Genomic DNA, 18,620 nt, shown 5'->3' on the forward strand with positions numbered 1-18,620 from the left:
GAACAATTTTTAATGCATATGACAATGAGAGACTAACATTACAAGAATATTTTGAGTAATGGTACACATTGATTTATACAAACAAACATATTCAGTCCGTTTTACATAATACATAATAACCTTTTTTGAGTTTTGTGATCTATCTGTATCACTACATTTCAGTGTTTAAGTGAGAGACACAATTGTAGTCATATTTCATTACCTAGCCTAATTACAAACACAAGCTTTAAGATGAAACTCATCAGTGGTGAGTGGAACAAGTCCAAAATAAAGACTACCAGACCTGGCACCAAACCAAGACTTTGTGGCATTACAAACAGCCTCACACGGGCAGGTAAGAACTTACTGAACACGCACGGCGTTGCAGCAGGAGTGTATCACAACACGTTCACCCCTGCCTGTAGCAGTGTGAGCAACAGGATTCTGCTTCTAAGGGAGTCCAGAGCCCTGTTTTAGTCACTCCCTGCCAAAGAGCTGGCGTCCAGCACACCAGTCCAGCCCTGACGGTCCGGCCTACTCTCTTTCCCGCACTCTCCCACTCATGCTTCACACACTCTGGCTAAGGGCACATGACCCCACAGGCCATGTGACATGCAATGACGTCATCGCCAAGACGTCACCGGATTAGCATAATTGAGAAACTAAGGAGAATAAAAGAGGCAAAAAGATGCCCCCCCCTCCCGCCGTACAGTCTTCCGATTGCTCTCTTCCCACAGTGGTCTCTTGGACATTGCAGCCAAGCTAATCAGACTGAGAGCTGCTGCCCGTCTGCACACACATTAGAAGTCCTTGTCAAGAAGCATGCCGTCAGCCATGATTGTAAACTGGACGTCCCCTAAATGCTCCCTGCGGACCCGAATTGCTCAGGATTGCACCCTAATCATGACCATAGGCCCACTTTCCACAATTACTCCCCACGACCTTTCAATGATCATCCCATGTGTGTGCAGTTCTGCCGCTGGGGCCTCACATAGTTTGCTGCATCCCTGCCCCGTGGACATGAGCTTCTCCTTGACCAATGAGCAGGCATAACACATGGCCACGATGCAGGAGACACTGTAACGCACCTACTGCTTTTTCTGTAATGTACTGTAATGCACCAACTGCTCTATCTGTAACACACTGTAACGCACCGAGAGCTCTCTCTTTAATGCACTGTAATGCACCGAGGGCTCTCTCTGTAACACACTGTAACACACTGTAAACCAAGGGCTCTCTCTGTAACACACTGTAATGCACAGAGAGCTCTTTCTGTAACACTCTGTAACACACTGTTAACCGAGGGCTCTCTCTGTAACACACTGTAACACACTGTAAACCAAGGGCTCTCTCTGTAACACACTGTAATGCACAGAGAGCTCTCTCTGTAACACTCCGTAACACACTGTAACACACTGTTAACCGAGGGCTCTCTCTGCTGAGAGTGGCCAGGCTAGGCCCCTTCACCTCCCCACCCCCAACCCAATTCAAATCCCAGGGAGTTATAATGTACCTGCTCTGTCTCACGGATTCAGTTACACTAAGAATCCAGTACTTTTTACATTGGCTGATTAATGACAAACCGACTTGGCTTTTTTTTTATAAAGGAGAACATGGAGTCTCAGTAGCCAGAGAAGCATTTTAATTAATAAGCAATCAAACATATAAACAAACCAGTTATCACAACATAGATGACACTAATAAGATTTACTGTGTGAATGACCTAAATAACGAGAAGGATATTACAGTGGAATACATACTAAGGTCGGCTTAACAACACCCTCACAGTCATGTTCACATCAGACAGTGGAAGAATTCTTGCAATTCATAAAAATATGAGGTTTAATATCAGTCAACCCCTGTGCTACACTGTAGCTTTCAAACTTGAATAATCTCGACATGAATAATAAATTAGCCTTCACGTTTATGTATTTTTTTCCTTCACCAAGAGCTGTATTATTTGCGGCTCCATCTTTCTTACGGGCTTAAATATATGACAAAATATTTTGACATTTTGATGGCAGGGGGCTGGGGGTAGGCCAAATAAACATTTGCTTAATCAATCACCAGAATTCAGCGTTGGTCTTCACCTCCTACTGAGTTCCTGTCCCACAACCACTACAACTACTACTCATCTGCACCACACCTTGATCCCAGCACACCTGCCATCCAGTGCGAAAAGATGTCGATGACATTATCTGTGCATACATTCCAGAAAATGTTTCAAATAAGACTTCTCTTCTGAAAGGCAGTTTTTACAGAATCATGTTCCACATGACCTTGAATGTATTAAAAAAAATCAATTAAATGCCTTCAAAAAAATTTAAATAAAACACTGGCCTAATTCAACAGCTGTATGCTGATGAAATGTCACCTCATATGCTAAATTTTGGAGCAGGTCTAGAGTATAGTGAAACAGTATTTAAACAAACACACACACACACACACACACACTCACGTTTAATCAGCTAAGGTTTATATTACTGCTGCCAATTAGAAGCATGCTGATAATGGTATGAGTTTTCAGCTGTTAAAAAAACCCCAACAACAACAAAAAACAACAAAAAAGCATGAAAAAAACCTCCTTCTGCCTCCAGGCCTTGTTTTAATTCCACACTCTATCTATACACAATAATCACAGCACCAGGCGCAAGTTAAGGGTGTTTTTGTGTTGTCGGTTCGTTTCTGGGGTGCAGTGTTTATGTGCCCCTCCCCCTGGTATTGCCTGTGGCGGCGCTGACCTGCAGGAACTAGCGAGCGGTGCAGCTAATGTGTAGCGCTATTGATTATAACACAGCTCAGCTAAGCCTGGCCGGCCCACGGCCCCTACTCCCACATGAAACAGACCGGCAGTCTGCACGCTTCTGCGCCTGGGGAGCAGGGTGGGGCAGCCCGACGGCCCTGCGGCTTTATATTGCCGCGAGGTCGCACTAGCAGGCTAACGGCAACGACGCATGTGTGCTGTGGCAGCCCGGAAAAGTTGCTAATGAGCGAACTGCACTCAGACCCCACGCGGCTTTGTTTTAATTGTTCAGATGATACACTCTTGTGTGTTGCCGTTTAAATGAAAAACCCCAACCAAGAGGCACAGCCGGCGTTTGGGTTTCGTCTAATTGAGCCACATGCGTTTCGAACGTATTAGCAGCTAGCGTCTGGCTCAGATGCTGCGCGCGATCGCCTGAAAAAGGCTGCGATTCCAGTAGGCGCTGTAGTGTCAAAGGAACGTCTGAACAGTTCCGAGCACTGCATCAGCCAGATTCACAGCACTCAGAAACAGAGAGCTTTAAAACCGGATGGAATTCAGCGGAAATTTTCAGAAGCATTGCAAATCTCAGGCAACCCATTATACCTTTGGAATAACTGAAATGTTTCTAATCAGATAGTACTGGTATATATGAACTCACTCAGGTGGGCACTGTTGAATTCAACAGTTCAAATGTAAACATGCCATGAAAATGTAGCCTAAATTGTCTAAATGACTAAACTTCAATTATAATTATTAGGATTATTGCTAGCTGCAGATATCTTCAGTTAATTAAAGGTCTTAATCGTGGACTGGCACGTCGACTAACAGAGGCCCAGGCACGTCGACTAAGATGAAGAACATAATTAAGGAAACATATGAAAGCTGGTGCATGGGCCCACGATTAATTAGCCTCCTGTCGATGTGCTCATCAATACCTGATTAACAAATGACACACTGCCCAATGAATGTTATTGATCCCCTAGTATTCTGAAGCATTAATGCATTGAAGCTGCTTTGCAAACTGGCAAAGTGTGAAAAAAGGGTGTAAGATAGAGACAGGATGAGAGAGAGAGAGAGAGAGATCTATTCCCCTGTAACAGCTTGATAAGCCACTAAGCAGGAATGTTTAGCTTGAAGCATAAACTGTAACTGAAGCTACTACTTGTGCATTGCTTGAAAAATGCCATTTTACCACACAGAATAAAGGTTTATTTATTGTTTGATTTCTCTCTTTTCATCAGAACAAACTTCAATTACAGTAGGCCTCTCCTATTACGCTACCTCAATATCAGCCTACTTACATGACAGGAGTCAGAAACTTCTAACTGCAGCTTTAAATTAACATACAACAAACAATGTGAGCAGGACAAACCTGACCAAGATATGAAGGCTTCCCTCAAGTCAGTTAGGAAAAAAAACAAACAAAAAAAAAACCTCTGTAACTCAACCATTCAAAAAACATTTCCCAGTCACTACAACATGTCAAGTTAAAATACCAAGCCTGCTGGGCAGCCATTGTGCCCGACCAGCGTTCAGCATCAACCCCAAGATTGTATCATTTCAGCCTTAACAAATGAGCGCGGAGCATAGCAAAAATGGAGCTCAGTCTAAATTAATAGTGCCAAAGAGGGCTGACATCAGAAGGCAGGCTCAGCCCCCTTATGTTAATGAGAGTAATGAACACTTCTATGAGGGATGAGCAGCACTGTCGGCCAGTCGGAGCTTTATGCAGGTTAATTAGGTAAGATAACATCATTAACCACTCTCATGCCTACACATGCAATTAATTGGATAATCTGTGGCTGGAACGCAGATTCAGGTCTATATTTAATCATCTCACCAATCAAGGACAGTCTGGAAGAGAGCTTGAGGACCACAGGAGGAGATGTCTTATTTAGATTCTCTTTACAACCAACCTATTAAGCACAAGGATCCTAATGGCACGCTTTACGGTACGGTAATGGAAGGGCGGAGCGGAGCAATAGTGGCGGAGTAGAGGAGCCATCTTTGAGGAAGACATCATGGGGCAGAGCTTCCCAGAGGACACTTATTATCATGTCCAAGTTATTAGTCAAGAGCAAAGCCATGATGAGACGCGGTGAAAATAAAGGCATATTAGTCAAAATGGTCTGTATTATTCAGCGATCTGAGGAAGAGTGACGCGATGACTGAGATCCTTCGAACAGGTTGAAGAGGGTGTGGAGATAATGGGAGATGGAAAGTTGGCCAGGGAAGTGTTTTTGACTTCTGCTGCAGACATGGCCATACACAGATTACTTTTTTGTAGTATAGTTATGCAAGTAAACATAGAGTTTTGGAGATGCCAAGTCATCAGGGCTACTGTTTGTGAACAACTTCCATCAAAAATAATCCGATAATATTTTATAAGAGAGTAATCACTCTGTCCCCTATGAAAAGGACATGAATGGCCTAGTTACATGGCAATCAATAATAAGGGAGCAGGGGGGCAGACTGAATGTGAGTGTGTGTGTGTGTGTGTGTGTGTGTGTGTGTGTGTGTGTGTGTGTGTGTGTGTGTCTGTGTGTATGTGTGTGTGTATACATGCGTTTAGCCAGACTACAGCTCTGTGCTCTGTGTCTGGTTGTGTGTTGTGTTTTGCACCTATCCTTCATACCAGCTGTTCAACTGTTCTGGTTGCCTTTGTGTTGAAGTATGTTTTTACCAGACTCTGTAAATAATGCATGAGGAACCTTTGTATAAATTGTCACATTGCATAATGAATGTTTACAAAGCTATATGATGGGTTACCTTGAATGGGACCTCATTACAGTAATTGATGTTGAGAAGTAACAAAGCCCTCATTCGCACATAAAGTAACTTTCTATTAAGGCAGGCAAAAGACTCTTTGAAATGCTGTCTCAATGCTAGGAGAACTGCATCAATAATAAAAACACATTTAGAAAAGGCATTCACTAGATAGGCCATCTGGTAGACACATGACACTGTAACATTATCTGTGTGATCTGACAGAGCGTCTAACGGACAGAAACACTTTCCCATAAGCTTTCCTGTTGATATTTGCGAAAAATCAATGTTTCCTGCTTCCACAAAATGTCTCCAGAAATAAGCAATTCATGTGCAATGAGAAAGGTGGTTATAGTTTCACACTCCAGAGTTACTATTAAAAATGAGCCTGCCTCTTAAGGTGTAATCCTAAAGCTTCCCAATGAGCTGTTGTGTATTACGGAATAAATGATGCTGTTAGGTCTTTGAATTTGAGTCGTTTATGTAAAGCATCATAACGATCTCTTAACTGTATCTGCTCACTAGCACCACATGCTGAGTAAAAAGGTGTGTAGCTTGAATGGCGTGTGTGTGTGTGTGTGTGTGTGTGTGTGTGTGTGTGTACGTGCGTGCGTGCGTACGTGTACTGTGGCTAAAATGAGCATGCGGCCTACGCTCGTCATTTAGATACACGAGACAATAAAATGAAAAGCGACTTTCCTTGCAAGTCACGACAAACCGCTATGTGCAGTAATGCCATATTTGGACCCGTGAGTTCGACAGCATAGTCGAATTTCATTGTTTAAGATTTAAAATGTTATTTACAGCAATTTTAAACAATGAAACAATTGACATTGCTGACAGAATGTAAGCCCATAGACACATCGTAGAATAAAATGAAAGAAAATATGTAGCACTATTTAACTGCCACAGATGATAACAGCACGTATTTGCGTTTAATAGTCTGACAAACTCATCAGTGACAGGATTACATTACATTTGCCAATGTATCAAACAAGTTGTAAATAAATGTAAGCAGTTACATGTGTTGATTGCTTCGAGTTGGCTAGTGTCACAAGTAGCTGTGCCAGTAAGGCATAGCACCGTGGTTGCTGACGTTCCTTCCAAGGCACACGTGTAGGTTATCATTTCAAACTTAGAATTCACTACTTGGTCGTAGATTTCACAAGGGTTTTTAAGTTTTTTCTTGTCAGCCTCTATGATTACGTTCTGAGAATTATTGTTTGTCTTTCAAGTTTGTGACGGTACTCTTATTTTGTCTTGACGACTACCATGTCCATGACCTGCATAAATGCCGCTGTCGCTATAGCGACGCGTGGCTAGTCTGAAGTGAAGGCCGCGTAAGGTAATTTATATGGCTTGCGCAGGATGTGTTTTAATTATAGCGATTCTGTTATGTTTTAGGCTCCCATGCTCATATTGCTGTTCGTATGTATCGCTCTTAAATACATTCATCGAGTTCAGAAAAAGAGCTGTTCACTGTATATTTTGCATATAATTTTCAAATGGTTAGACTATGAAATAGGGCGGACATTAGAACATGAGAGAAAGTTTTAATAGTTGGTGCGGTGTTTAATTGGCTTCTAACAGATTAACAAAACATTCAGTCTATTTTACAGTGTAATCTATGCACGGATCTCGAATAGCACAATACAGGTATCGGACGCTTCTCTCCACGTTGTCTATGTGACCTCTCGGCTTTCATAGCTCCTAGGGTAATTCAGCTTTACAAACGATAAAAAAGCGATTTCACAGGACCCTTGCATTTAAGACCGGAGAGCCATCCAGGTAAATATTCTCCATCGCAGATAACGGGCTCGCGGGCAGTAGGCGTAGATCGTTTTCTCTGGCAACAAGTGGAACTGTTCTCATTTTGGCTGGCTATGAAATTACATCCTTCATCCCGGCTATAGGATGACAAAGGATGTCAACGAAATATTTCGGGCTGCACAATAGCTCAGCAAGAGGACGTTGGGAAGAACAAAACCGAATGCCATCTCATCCAGGATCAGGAGCTGATTGAACCTTACTAAATGGTAGGCCATTTATTGCCTGAAAGATTGCACAGTTTGCTATATCTCTGTACGTATTTACCATTTTAAGTAATATGATTCGTACTCCTTACCGTTTAAGGACCAATTTAGTTGAGGTGAATATATTTTGGGTTCAAGAATTTAAGAGGATTCCTTTATTTTATTTATAATGTTTATTTTATTTATTTGTTTTTGCCCGGGAAACACAATGTGTTCAATGTGCATGTCAACATATTACTGTTCTTAGCCAAAGTGACATCGGGTCATATGAGTTACCTGATTATTAGGCATTTAGATAATGTAGTAGGGCCAGAACCCACTGACAGTAAGTGGTGAAGAGATGCAGCGGTTGCAATTCAAACAGTCCTTTAAGGACTATATGTGTCTTGTGTGCATGTACATGTGTGTATGCTTAGCAGAACCAGATCCTGGAGACCTTGTCATGGCTGAGAAGAGCTGGCAAGCACATTATTCAGAAAACAACATTTGGCATATAGAAACTAATGGGTTTTACAGACAATTGTCTGGGACTCTTGCTGCATTGCGTTTTATAGTCTCTATAAAACACCCATCCACCCATCTCTGTTTGTAACTAAGAAAACAAATAATGAGATGAGAAACATGGACATAAAAAATAATACTTTGTCCAATAAGATTCAGATGTTGAAGGAAAGCTGAAATGTAGCACTTTATCACAATTAGAAAGAGTGTGTGAATGTGTGTGTTAGAGAGAGTAAGAGAGTGAGTTTGAGAGTTGGTTCTCCTGGGCACTAGAAAAACAAACACTGCTCATAGAAAAAGCTTTCTAACCAAGCTACGTTGCCTGTGTGAGGTGTGGGGTGTGCGCCAGACCTACACACAGTAGACTGCTGCTGTTCTGTTTGGTATAGAGGGCCGCTGGCCCACTGTAGTTCTGCTACCGCGCAGGACGTAATCTGAAACAATGACCCGTACCCAGGCCCACTTGTTACAACACACAGTGCACCCCTTATACACAAAGTGCAGCTTCAGTAGCCTAATATGTTTTACGATCATACCCGGTGGGGCTCTGTTTGGTGTGAAAAAGTGTAGCGTTTCACCGTAACTTGCGTGGCATGGGATAATCTTTCTCATTTCGCCTGGGGTTTGTTTTGCTGTTTCAGCAGAAACTTGAGGAAGCCATGTGAATTACCATGGAGAGAGGAGATTGGGGAGGGAAAAAGATCAAATAGGCTTCCATCTGATGGAAATGAATAAACCCAAGGTAGCCTAAACGATGAAAGGAAATCATTTGTTACCTTTGATAATAAATAAATGGATCTTACATATGGATGCAGTGCAGAGATAATGCCGTCATAAACCCGCTGACGCTCATAAAGGACAACCCAGCTTTCACAGCAGTGGCAGTTTTACTCATGCATGTTACTAGCCTTACCTAATGTAGTGCTCTCCACTTTTTAGAATAGTAGTTTCTTTTTTCCCCCTCTACCTTCGTGTAAAGATGAAATTTGTATACATTCTCTACATTCTTCACTTTTTGTTGTAAATATAAAATAAATAAATAAAACTCAGTGTTCCCACTGTTCAGCTTGTGTGTGATGATAATGAAGGCCGTGTGTACGCTCACTACTCATGCTACTGTTGAATCAAATGATTCTGCTCTGTTCTCTTCAGGATCTTCCTCTTGCTGAGCTAAGCTCATTACTTAAACTGAGAAGAGAGAGAGAGAGAGAGAGAGAGAGAGAGAGAGAGAGAGAGAGAGAGAGAGAGAGAGAGAGAGAGAGAGAAAGTGCCATTGAGAATGTGGTTAGTGTGCTTCTCGAGGATCCTTAGCCTCAGATGCTGTATGGCACAGCTGGAGTTACAATTTGAGTTCTAGTCTGATGCCTCACTCGTGCAACTGTTGTGCAGTTTGGTGAAGCCTCAGAGGGATTTTGCTATCCTTGTCTGATGGGTAAGGCACAATGAGCTTAAACATTCTGGCAAAATGCAGTAACTTGTTTTTTTGTTTTTTTTTGCCTTCAAGGTTAGGCTGCTGGAGATCTCACACTCTGGAACAATGAATGAATTGGGTGGTGCACTTGGCCCTTTTCTCTGCTAAGGTCAGACCTCACCTCATTGTTTTCTATTAAGATAGTGAAGCTGGCAGGCTACTGACATTTAGCATCCAGCATGGTGGCCTGTGAGAGGTCAGTGGGGAATGGTGTGGAGGAGAGGCCTTAGCGCTGCACTGTGGCTTTCTTCAGTGGATGAACAAAAAGCCTCTTTAACGTGTGAGTTTCCCATGGTCTGGTGTCAGCCTTGGCCTGGCCTGGGTATGATTCTTCACTTTTTGGGTTTAAACACAAAAGAGCATAATATTTATGTGTTTCATTACACCCTGTTTCCTTCAGCCTGACTGGACAGAGGGAACCAAGTGTTTTTCGCTCGGGCTTGAGGGATGTTTCCAGGGCTTTTTTCTTTAACGTCTGTGGCTGGCCAGTTTTGTTGCCAGCCCCTGATTAACATGGATCTTATCAAACACATTTGGCTTACGGACCATCTATTTCTTCGTGCATTGTTATTATTTCTAAAGCAGCTCATACCAGCATTTCTTAAGAGCATAAAAAAGTTTTCAAATTTTTCAAGATTCTGTTTTTGCCTCCTTAATCTGTTAGCATCAAAGGGGCACACATGCATAAATAATTGACTAATTCACTTAAAGCGGCCAGCGTAGATTAATTAAGCCTGAATACTAATTATGTTTTCCTGTCTTTACCAACTGATGCTGCTGTTGTTCAACATAAAGCTATTAGCTTGATAGCAATTACTTGGACCAGTTTGTGAAAATGCATGTTCTAAAAATACATTGAAAAAGACCCATGGTAAGCGTTTCTTTTTGTACAAAGAAAGTGAGCTCCTTGATTAGTGTATAGTCTAGTTTAAAGTTTCAACAATAAAAATAAACAGTATTAAAAGATTAGTGTCTTACTTAAATTTTTATGGGTCACTTTCTAATCTTAGTCTAGTTTCTGCAAAATGTCCATCATATACCAAACTTGGATTAGAGTACATGCTGGTAATTGTTAATCCAATTACACACCGTTGAATGTTACAATAGACCCATTAGAAATGGCTCTAACCTGCGAGACCTGTTCAGCTGATATACACTACAATGCAATACATTTTAATTCACAGTTGCACATATATATATATATATATATATATATATATATTTTTTTACATGTCACACTTATTGATGCACATATCCATCAAATATATATTAGCCTAGTGCTTGTGGTGATGTATTTTTTTTTTTTTTACTGTATTAGCCTATTGCTAATTAGCTATTAGTGTAGCTTTTACTGTGTTAGCTTAGCACCTGTTAGTGAAGCTTGCACTGTGTTAGCCTAGCGCGTGTTAGCGAAGCTTGCACTGTGTTAGCCTAGCACGTGTTAGTGAAGCTTGCACTGTAGCTACATTTCCATTCAAGTGACTTTTTTAAAACAAAAATATCTTTTTATTGGTTAAAATTAGGCAATAAATATATAGGCAATAAAAATGTAAATAGCCTGTAAAATTCTACAAATGTCTACAGAATGTTTTTTTTCTGTTCAACTTTAGCTGATAAATTATTTGTACCTGATATTTTGCAATGGAAACACTTTTGTCTGGAAAAATGCATAAATGTCATGTTTTGTGACAGGATTTCCCTCACATGAGCTCTTACAAAAACCACAAACAGCTTATAGTTGGACTGGGCTATAGTGAGGCCTATAGTAAAGCTTTTACTGTGTTAGGCTACTGCCTGTCTTAGTGTAGCTTTTACTGTGTTAGGCTACTGCCTGTGTTAGCGCAGCTTTTAATGTGTTAGTCTAGTGCCTGTGTTATTCTCTTTACGACAGGATCAGACTATACAAATTCAATCAGATTTTTGATGAACAGTGTCGGGAACAAAGAACAAGGTCTTGTAGAGTGACATAACTGAAGAATCGCGATGTGGCATCTGGGATGCCCTACAACATCCTGACGAAAACTCAAGCATGTCAGATTTCTTTTTTGTATTTTCCAGCAAGTTTGACAGCTACTATGAAATGTTACCTTATAGCTATGATTGATGATTTCTTGGCCTTCTTCCCTGGTTTGACAGTGATTGGCTGGCATCAAACATGCAGTGTTGCTACTCTCCCAGCAAGAATTTATGGTGTCTAATCAGACATATTGACCATTGTGAAAGATCCTGGCATTAGGCAGAGCAGAATGTGTTTGGCCTGTGTGTTTTGTAGAGAGAGCTCCAGCTATATATTTTGGCTGGTGTGTGTGTATATATCTGTGAGCACATGCATGTTTTGGTTCAGGATATGGCATGGAGGACACACAGTCATTCCATTAGTGGAGTAGGGGATTGTGAGTGTGTGTGTGTGTGTGTGTGTGTGTGTGTGTGTGTGTGTGTGAGAGAGAGAGAGAGAGAGAGAGAGAGAGAGAGAGAGAAAGCGAAAGCAAGCAGGATTTGTTTACTTCAGACTGGGGAAAACAGTTAGACGTAAATGAGAGTTGACGGTTTCATGAAGCACAGTTGGTTGATGGGAGATTCAGTGTGACTTGTCTGAACAGGCCACTGATCTGTACAGTATGTAAAGTTCAGCGTAGAGCTGGTTGGTGGCCACTAGCCTTGTGCCCTGTCTGTCCCTGACCACCCCACCACCAACTCTTTGAGCAGAATCCTAACTGAACAAAACACTCTTGTGCCCAATTTCCTTTGACAGCAACCACATTCCTTTAAAAACTTAATATATTTTGCTTGTCACCAGTTGGATATTTTATATATTTGTGTGTGTGTGTGTGTGTGTGTGTGTGTGTGTGTGTATGCATGCACTCTTCCTTCCTTTCTGTCCTCTGTCGTGAATACAGACTAGTGGTTTCACGCTCATGCTCGTCAGGAGAAAACGCAGGCTTTTCATCTCCAAACCGCAAGCTGAGTGCCTCCGGACGTCGAGTCTGTTTGGCTTTTTTTTCTCCCTCATTTTGTTTGAGGCCTTGTTGACTAGCAGCGTTGTATCGGTGGAGGCTGGCGTTCACTTGGCACCAGATAGCAGACCAGCGCTGGGATTTTAACATATTTATCCACATCGGAGCAGCGTGTCAGGAAGGATCTGGGTCGCTGTGTTTACAAAGGCTCACGATATTTAGATCATCGCAGTGGTTTCATAGCGAGTTGAAGCGAAGGTTTGGCAGTGAGCCAGAGCACTTGAATAATGATCGTTACCTTTTTTGTCATGGTGTAGTTTATTTATTTAGCTATCAACCAGAGGTGTTCTTTGTCCTTAAGCCATTTCTGTTTTGACAGTCATTACTAAGGAGGGGATGTTCTTGTTTGAGAAGATGGGTGAGAGCGCATATTTCAGCAGTCAAAGATTATGTGCAGCAGAATTCAATTCCTTAGCAAGAATTACTAAAAGTAATAGTGGATAGAAGCTGCTATGCTTTGAGACTGGCTGTTTGCTCAGGGTTGTGTACACCCCCCAACCGAAGTACAAGAACTGATCTTAAGGCAAGACATTTAAAATGTAAGGTACTACCAGATCTGTTTTTGTACTGCCAAACAAGCATATACAAAACACATTCACATCTCAGAGGAGGTAGAATAATATTAATAATGTTTGCATGCAGAACTCTTTTTTTTCCTCTCCTGTTCTTTTCCACTTCTAAATCAGCAAATGCCATGAAGATGTGTAAAAGGCATGAGTATTATGTAAGATTAAAAGGACACATTATTGTGAAACGTAACTATCCTAAAACACACTTAATATAACACAACAGATATATAAAAACTACCTGTGGAACGTGTACTCTCCTCTGCTGCTTGCTGTTTGTGTGATAAAACATTTTTTTTTTTACCATAATTAATGTTGATGTCTGATATATTTTTGCCTTCCTCTCCGAAGTGCCTCAGTCTCAAGGGCAAAAACAGTGATTTGAGAACTAAAGGCAGGCTATCCGCCCACATCGAGCTAATTTAAGATTAATTACATCAGTGGAACTGAGACCAGCCCCATCAATGTCTAAGCCTTTCTCTCTGTGTGTGTGTGTGTGTGTGTGTGTGTGTGAGAATTTCTCTGCAAAGCAGAAAGTTACAGCACCAGACCTGCATGTGTGTGCGTGTGTGTGTGTGTGTGTGTGTGTGTACAAGTGTGTGACACAAGCATATAGCCCAACTGCAGACCTATCAGCTGTAGTCAGCAAAGTGCTACAAAGTTCATATGTGTGATGAACACTTTAAAGCTACTATTAGGAGTGTGCTGTTTCTCACTGGGGGGAAATTAAAAATATAGCTATGAAGATAGCAATATTAAAAATATGCAAGTTAATACAATTGATTTTTTTTTTAATCCAGCAAGCTTGAGGATTAATGATTAAATATTGAAGCAGAGATACTTGTGTGCCATTCTCCTATTAGCTCAGTCATTATTTGCTTATTTCTCAAGTGGTGGTCCAATTATCAGTCACATGGCTCCTTTTGGGACATGTCGAATGTGCCGTAGACAGACAAAGTGTTTAAAATGGTGTCAAACGGCGACTTGAAAGAAAGGAAATGAGAAACTTAATTGACACAGCTGAAATTTTTTCTGGTCAGCGTTGCAGACTTCCTGTTGGAGAAATTGATTTGAAGGCAGTGGGGAGAAGTGGGGAAAAAAGAAAATGGTTTTTAAATAAGTTACAATTAGATAAGCATTAATCTCAGTGGTGCAAATGAATGTCTGGCTTTAGGGCTTGTTGGATGTAAAAACAGATTCGCTAAACTCTTCTCTCCAGATTGGAGTGGGTCCTCTCCCCACTTTAATTGCTCTGTCATCTAGAATGAAAAACATCCTCCTTTTACACAGCCTGATTCTTCGTCTTTACAATCATGTTTTATATTGTGTACATGCAAGCCGTCCCGGCCCCATGCTGCCTGCACTATCACACTCCTCTACGGTATCTAGGCTCCCACTTACACTCACAAGGGTTTAACTACTGCACTGACAGCGTGCTGCTGTTGGATGAAGTTTAACAGATATTTATTCATATTATTCAGTGGCTTGTAATTCCAGAAAACTGCAAAGAGTTTTTTTCATTCGAGTTAATTATTTTCTCACTGGTTTACCATGTAAAATGCATTTTAAGTGGCCTTGTTTGTTATAAGGGGCGTTTCGTAATCCTTTCAGAATGACCCCATGTGGACAAACGCTGGTTAATAATTCTCACTTATTAAAATGTCCACCACAAATAGTTAATCACTCATGTAAGCTTGAGTCTTTGAGTTTTCTGCTGAAGTTGAAGTCTGGGTAACCTTCATCTCCAGTCACCAGACCTGCACACATGTGCAGCTAGGCTGGACCACACCTGCGTGCAGTTGGTCTCTGTCCACATATGTGGAAGTGAGGGGTTGTGGACTGAAATGAATCTGCAGCTGTATGGGCTGTGCTACATTTAAGACTGACAGCTGCATGTGTCTTAAGAGCGTGCTGGGGACGAGACTCTCATTCCAATGAAACTTCACTTTTTTATTGTCTTTTTTATTGTCACACTTGTCTTGTTGTGTCCTTGTTCTGTGTGTCTTAAGTTTCCACAAACAGGAACACAGTGAGATGCTCTCATTTAGCATTTTAATTTCATTCCAAATCTCTTGCCCTATTTTCTCTCTCTTTCTTTCTATCTGTCTCCTTCTGTCTACTGTGTGTGTATGTGTGTGTGTGTGTGTGTGTGTGTGTGTGTGTGTGTGTGTGAGAGAGAGAGAGAGAGAGAGAGAGTCTTCATGCTGTATACAATGTGTTTGTGTTGGTTTTCATATTCATATGCATGGTCATTCTCTGAACTATTACATTACAAGTGCATAAAATATTCGGTGAAAACATGTTTTTTTTATTTGAGGTTGTGGGGATGTGGGGGGGGGGGGGTGCTCCAGCAGCAGAGGAGGAAGTATTTTAATGTGACCTTCATTAGGCATTCATGTCAACTTTTCTTATCTATTTATGATTAATTTTTTTCCACCCCTGTTGTTCAATTAGTGCTTGACCCCTTTAGCAGCGATGTAAATTAAATGACATTTCAGTGTCGTCCCATATTTAAAATACTGCGTTAGTTGCGGATCATAAATGATGATCTTCATCCTGCAACTAATTTATTCATTTAACAATTTCCCTCCAGAAGTTGAAGCAGAAGGCTCTGGAACAAGCTAAGCAGAAGAAATCGTAGTCGGCGGAGTTTCTGATGGGTGAGCTCTGTACGATGAGTTATTGCTCATAATTTGTGTAAGGATTAATTAACTAATTACAGACAAATGGCTCTGGGCTAAATTTTGCTCTTGCCTGTCAGGGCGCAATTTGTAATTATTTTAATCATTTCTTCTTTTTCTTCTTCTTCTTCTTCTTCTTCTTCTTCTTCTACTTCTGCTTCTGCTTCTGCTTCTTCTTCTCCTTCATCATCATCATCTTCATTTTATTTTTTCCCTGACCCCCCCCTTCCCCTTCATGATTTGGGGTTAATTTGAACCTAATTGTGCTACCGTGCCATTCTGGGAGGCTGCGCTGGAGTGGTTCGGCTGGGGAAGAAGCACTAGAAGGAATCTTCTGCTATCATTAAATGTACTTTGGCAGAAATGCACCTCCCTGACCTTCTCTCTCTCTCTCTCTCTCTCTCTCTCTCTCTCTCTCTCTCTCTCTCTCCTTCTCACACACTCTCTCACTCTGTCCTCCTTCTCCCAACAGGAGAGCACGAGGAGGAGAGGAGGAAGATGAAGGGCACTGCACATCCCGCGTTCCTGGGCGAAGGTGAAGGGAGCTGTAGCGGTGTGGGGAGGGAGCAGGGGAGCAGCCAGGCCAGCGCGCTCGCCTCCCCCCGCCAGCAAGCCGAGCTGCGAGCCCCGTCCGATACAAGAGGTGAGGCTTCATTCCTCATCAGGCGTAAAGGCAGCGACGGGGCCTCCTAACCTCCACAGGGCTGCATTCCACTGCTGGCCTGCCTCAACAAGTAGCAAATTCATTTATGGATGTAGCAGCAAGTTGGGATGTAGGTTGTAATGGGTGTGGGTATGCACGTCTATGGGTCTGCATGCATGCTTCAAAGGGTGGGTGCGTGTGATCTGGGGAACCTTTGTGGGCACGCGTGTGAGTAAACGTGTGTGTGTGGGTGTGTTCTGAGTGTCTCAGAGAATTTGTGTGTATGTGTGTGTGTGTGTGTTTGTGTATCTGGAGAGCTGCGTGTAAGAGGCTGTATTTGACACAAAGCAGACAGCTCAGTGTCTAGGTATGAGAAGTCCAATGTGAGTCAAGTCACGATCCATTGATATGGTAATATCTAGACATATCTGTTGCACATGTTCTCATTGCAAGATTTCTCATAGGATATTTTCCCAGATCAACATCTCTCCTCATATTGTATTGTGTGGATCTGAGCCCCTAATCCTGGAAGTGCCTGGAAGAATCAGGCCCGTAGCTGTTTTGTTTGTATTCAGATCTCCAAATGTTAATAGGTAGCAACTTTAGTATAGTTGTTGAAAGTGTGCATGTAGCCAGAACCAACTCCACCAGTTCCTCAAACTCAGTGCAAAAACATTTATTTTGTCAGTGTGAGTGATTTTATTTGACTTGGAGTCCAAACAGAGTGGAAAAAATGTGGTCTCAGGGGTGGGCGGATACACACGCAGGGGTGGGTGTATGCTGGCGCAGATGCGTTCGTCCTGGTGAAATTGGCCTTGCTGCACTGCGGAGCGGAGCGGTTCTTACAGTGTAGCGTGGAGTGCAGTGACTGGCATTAGGCCTGGCAGGGAGGAAGCGGGGTGTGTTAGTGCCATGCTGGGTGGCAGCAGGGCGCACCCCAGCGTCTTCTCTCGTGGGATTAGCCCCATGGCCTCCAGCCCTCTCAGGACACGCTCCACAGGGCCATGCGCTTAAGCCATAGGGGGTGGGAATGAAAGCTGGAGAGAGACTGATAGCAGACTGGTGGTGGGTGACACTAGTAGCCACTGGCAAATGACCTGGGCAGTAATCGGTCATTCAGGAGAGTTTTGCTATGATGAAAGGTACATTCAACACCGGCATCTGTGTCTCTGCCTACGTTTGTTTCCTCAATGGAGAACAAAGGCAAAGAAAAACCTAACACATAAATCAACAGGAATCAAGCAAATTGTTTTATTTTCTTAGTAATAACACAAAATCATCACTACTGGAGCATGACAGTAATTCAGTTCTACAATTTTATTTATTTTATTTATTTATTTATAATAACACTATAAGTATTTGTTAACCAGTAACCGACAGGCAGTTTGCTGATTGTGCTTATAGGAGAAAAGTGGGCTCAAAGCTATCAGCATGACAGGAAATCACTTCCCCCCAAGTTTCCAAGGCTGGGTTAAGCTAACTGAAGTTCAAGTTTTTGATTTATACCAAAAACTGGAATCAAGAGCTGAGCTGAAGATGGCAGATTTCAGATGCTTCCCAGTTTTATGTATGCAGAAAATAAGGGTTTGTGTGTGTGTGTGTGTGTGTGTGTGTGTGTGTGTGTGTGTGTGTGTGTGTGTGTGTGTGTGTGTGTGTGTGTGTGCGTGTGTGTGTTTGCAGTGAGTGGGTTTCAGCTGCTGGGCATATTCCCTCATGTAAATAATTCAGTCCATTATCAAATTCAAACTGAGATCAAAACTCAGCCTTCATCTATACATTATTTTAAAACTAGTACTGTTCTAATCAATTCCTTTGATAAATACTACATTTTCTGTCTTACTGAAATAAAGATTATTTTTACAGTGGCATAAAAAAGCATCTCCTTTTTATTTCTTTATTTCATCGGCCATGCATCTTTTATACTGTCTTTACTTCAAACTACCATACTGGCATCATGAAAAAATCAGATTTTTACCCTTTGTTCAGTCTATGTGTAAGGTTCCTCCAGAAAGCCTTAGTTGTGAGCTATGATGGCGTGCTCACGAGGAGGGAATGCAGTGCTGGCTCAGAGCAGCGAGACATTGGAGGACGGCCAAGCTATTGAAGTCAATCGAAAATGCTATTCAGAGACGCCATCTCGGAGCTAGCTCGCGTCACGCAAACGAGCCACACACAGAATAGAACCGCTGTTCTCAGAACTGCCGAGGCCAAGTAGTAAAC

At 42.0% G+C, this 18,620-nt stretch overlaps 1 protein-coding gene across 1 annotated transcript in view; it reads left to right on the top strand.

Annotated features, from left to right (window-relative positions):
- Positions 1-12,864: 12,864 nt before the first annotated feature.
- Positions 12,865-18,620, top strand: part of ofcc1 (orofacial cleft 1 candidate 1) — a 64,885-nt gene continuing 59,129 nt past the window's right edge. The window contains exons 1-2 of the mRNA XM_035526440.1: positions 12,865-12,868; positions 16,230-16,400. Of these exons, the coding sequence (XP_035382333.1) occupies positions 12,865-12,868; positions 16,230-16,400 (175 nt within the window). The remainder of the gene's footprint in view (positions 12,869-16,229; positions 16,401-18,620) is intronic.

Source organism: Electrophorus electricus, chromosome 5, assembly GCF_013358815.1.
Source record: "Electrophorus electricus isolate fEleEle1 chromosome 5, fEleEle1.pri, whole genome shotgun sequence".
NCBI classification, from domain to species: domain Eukaryota; kingdom Metazoa; phylum Chordata; class Actinopteri; order Gymnotiformes; family Gymnotidae; genus Electrophorus; species Electrophorus electricus.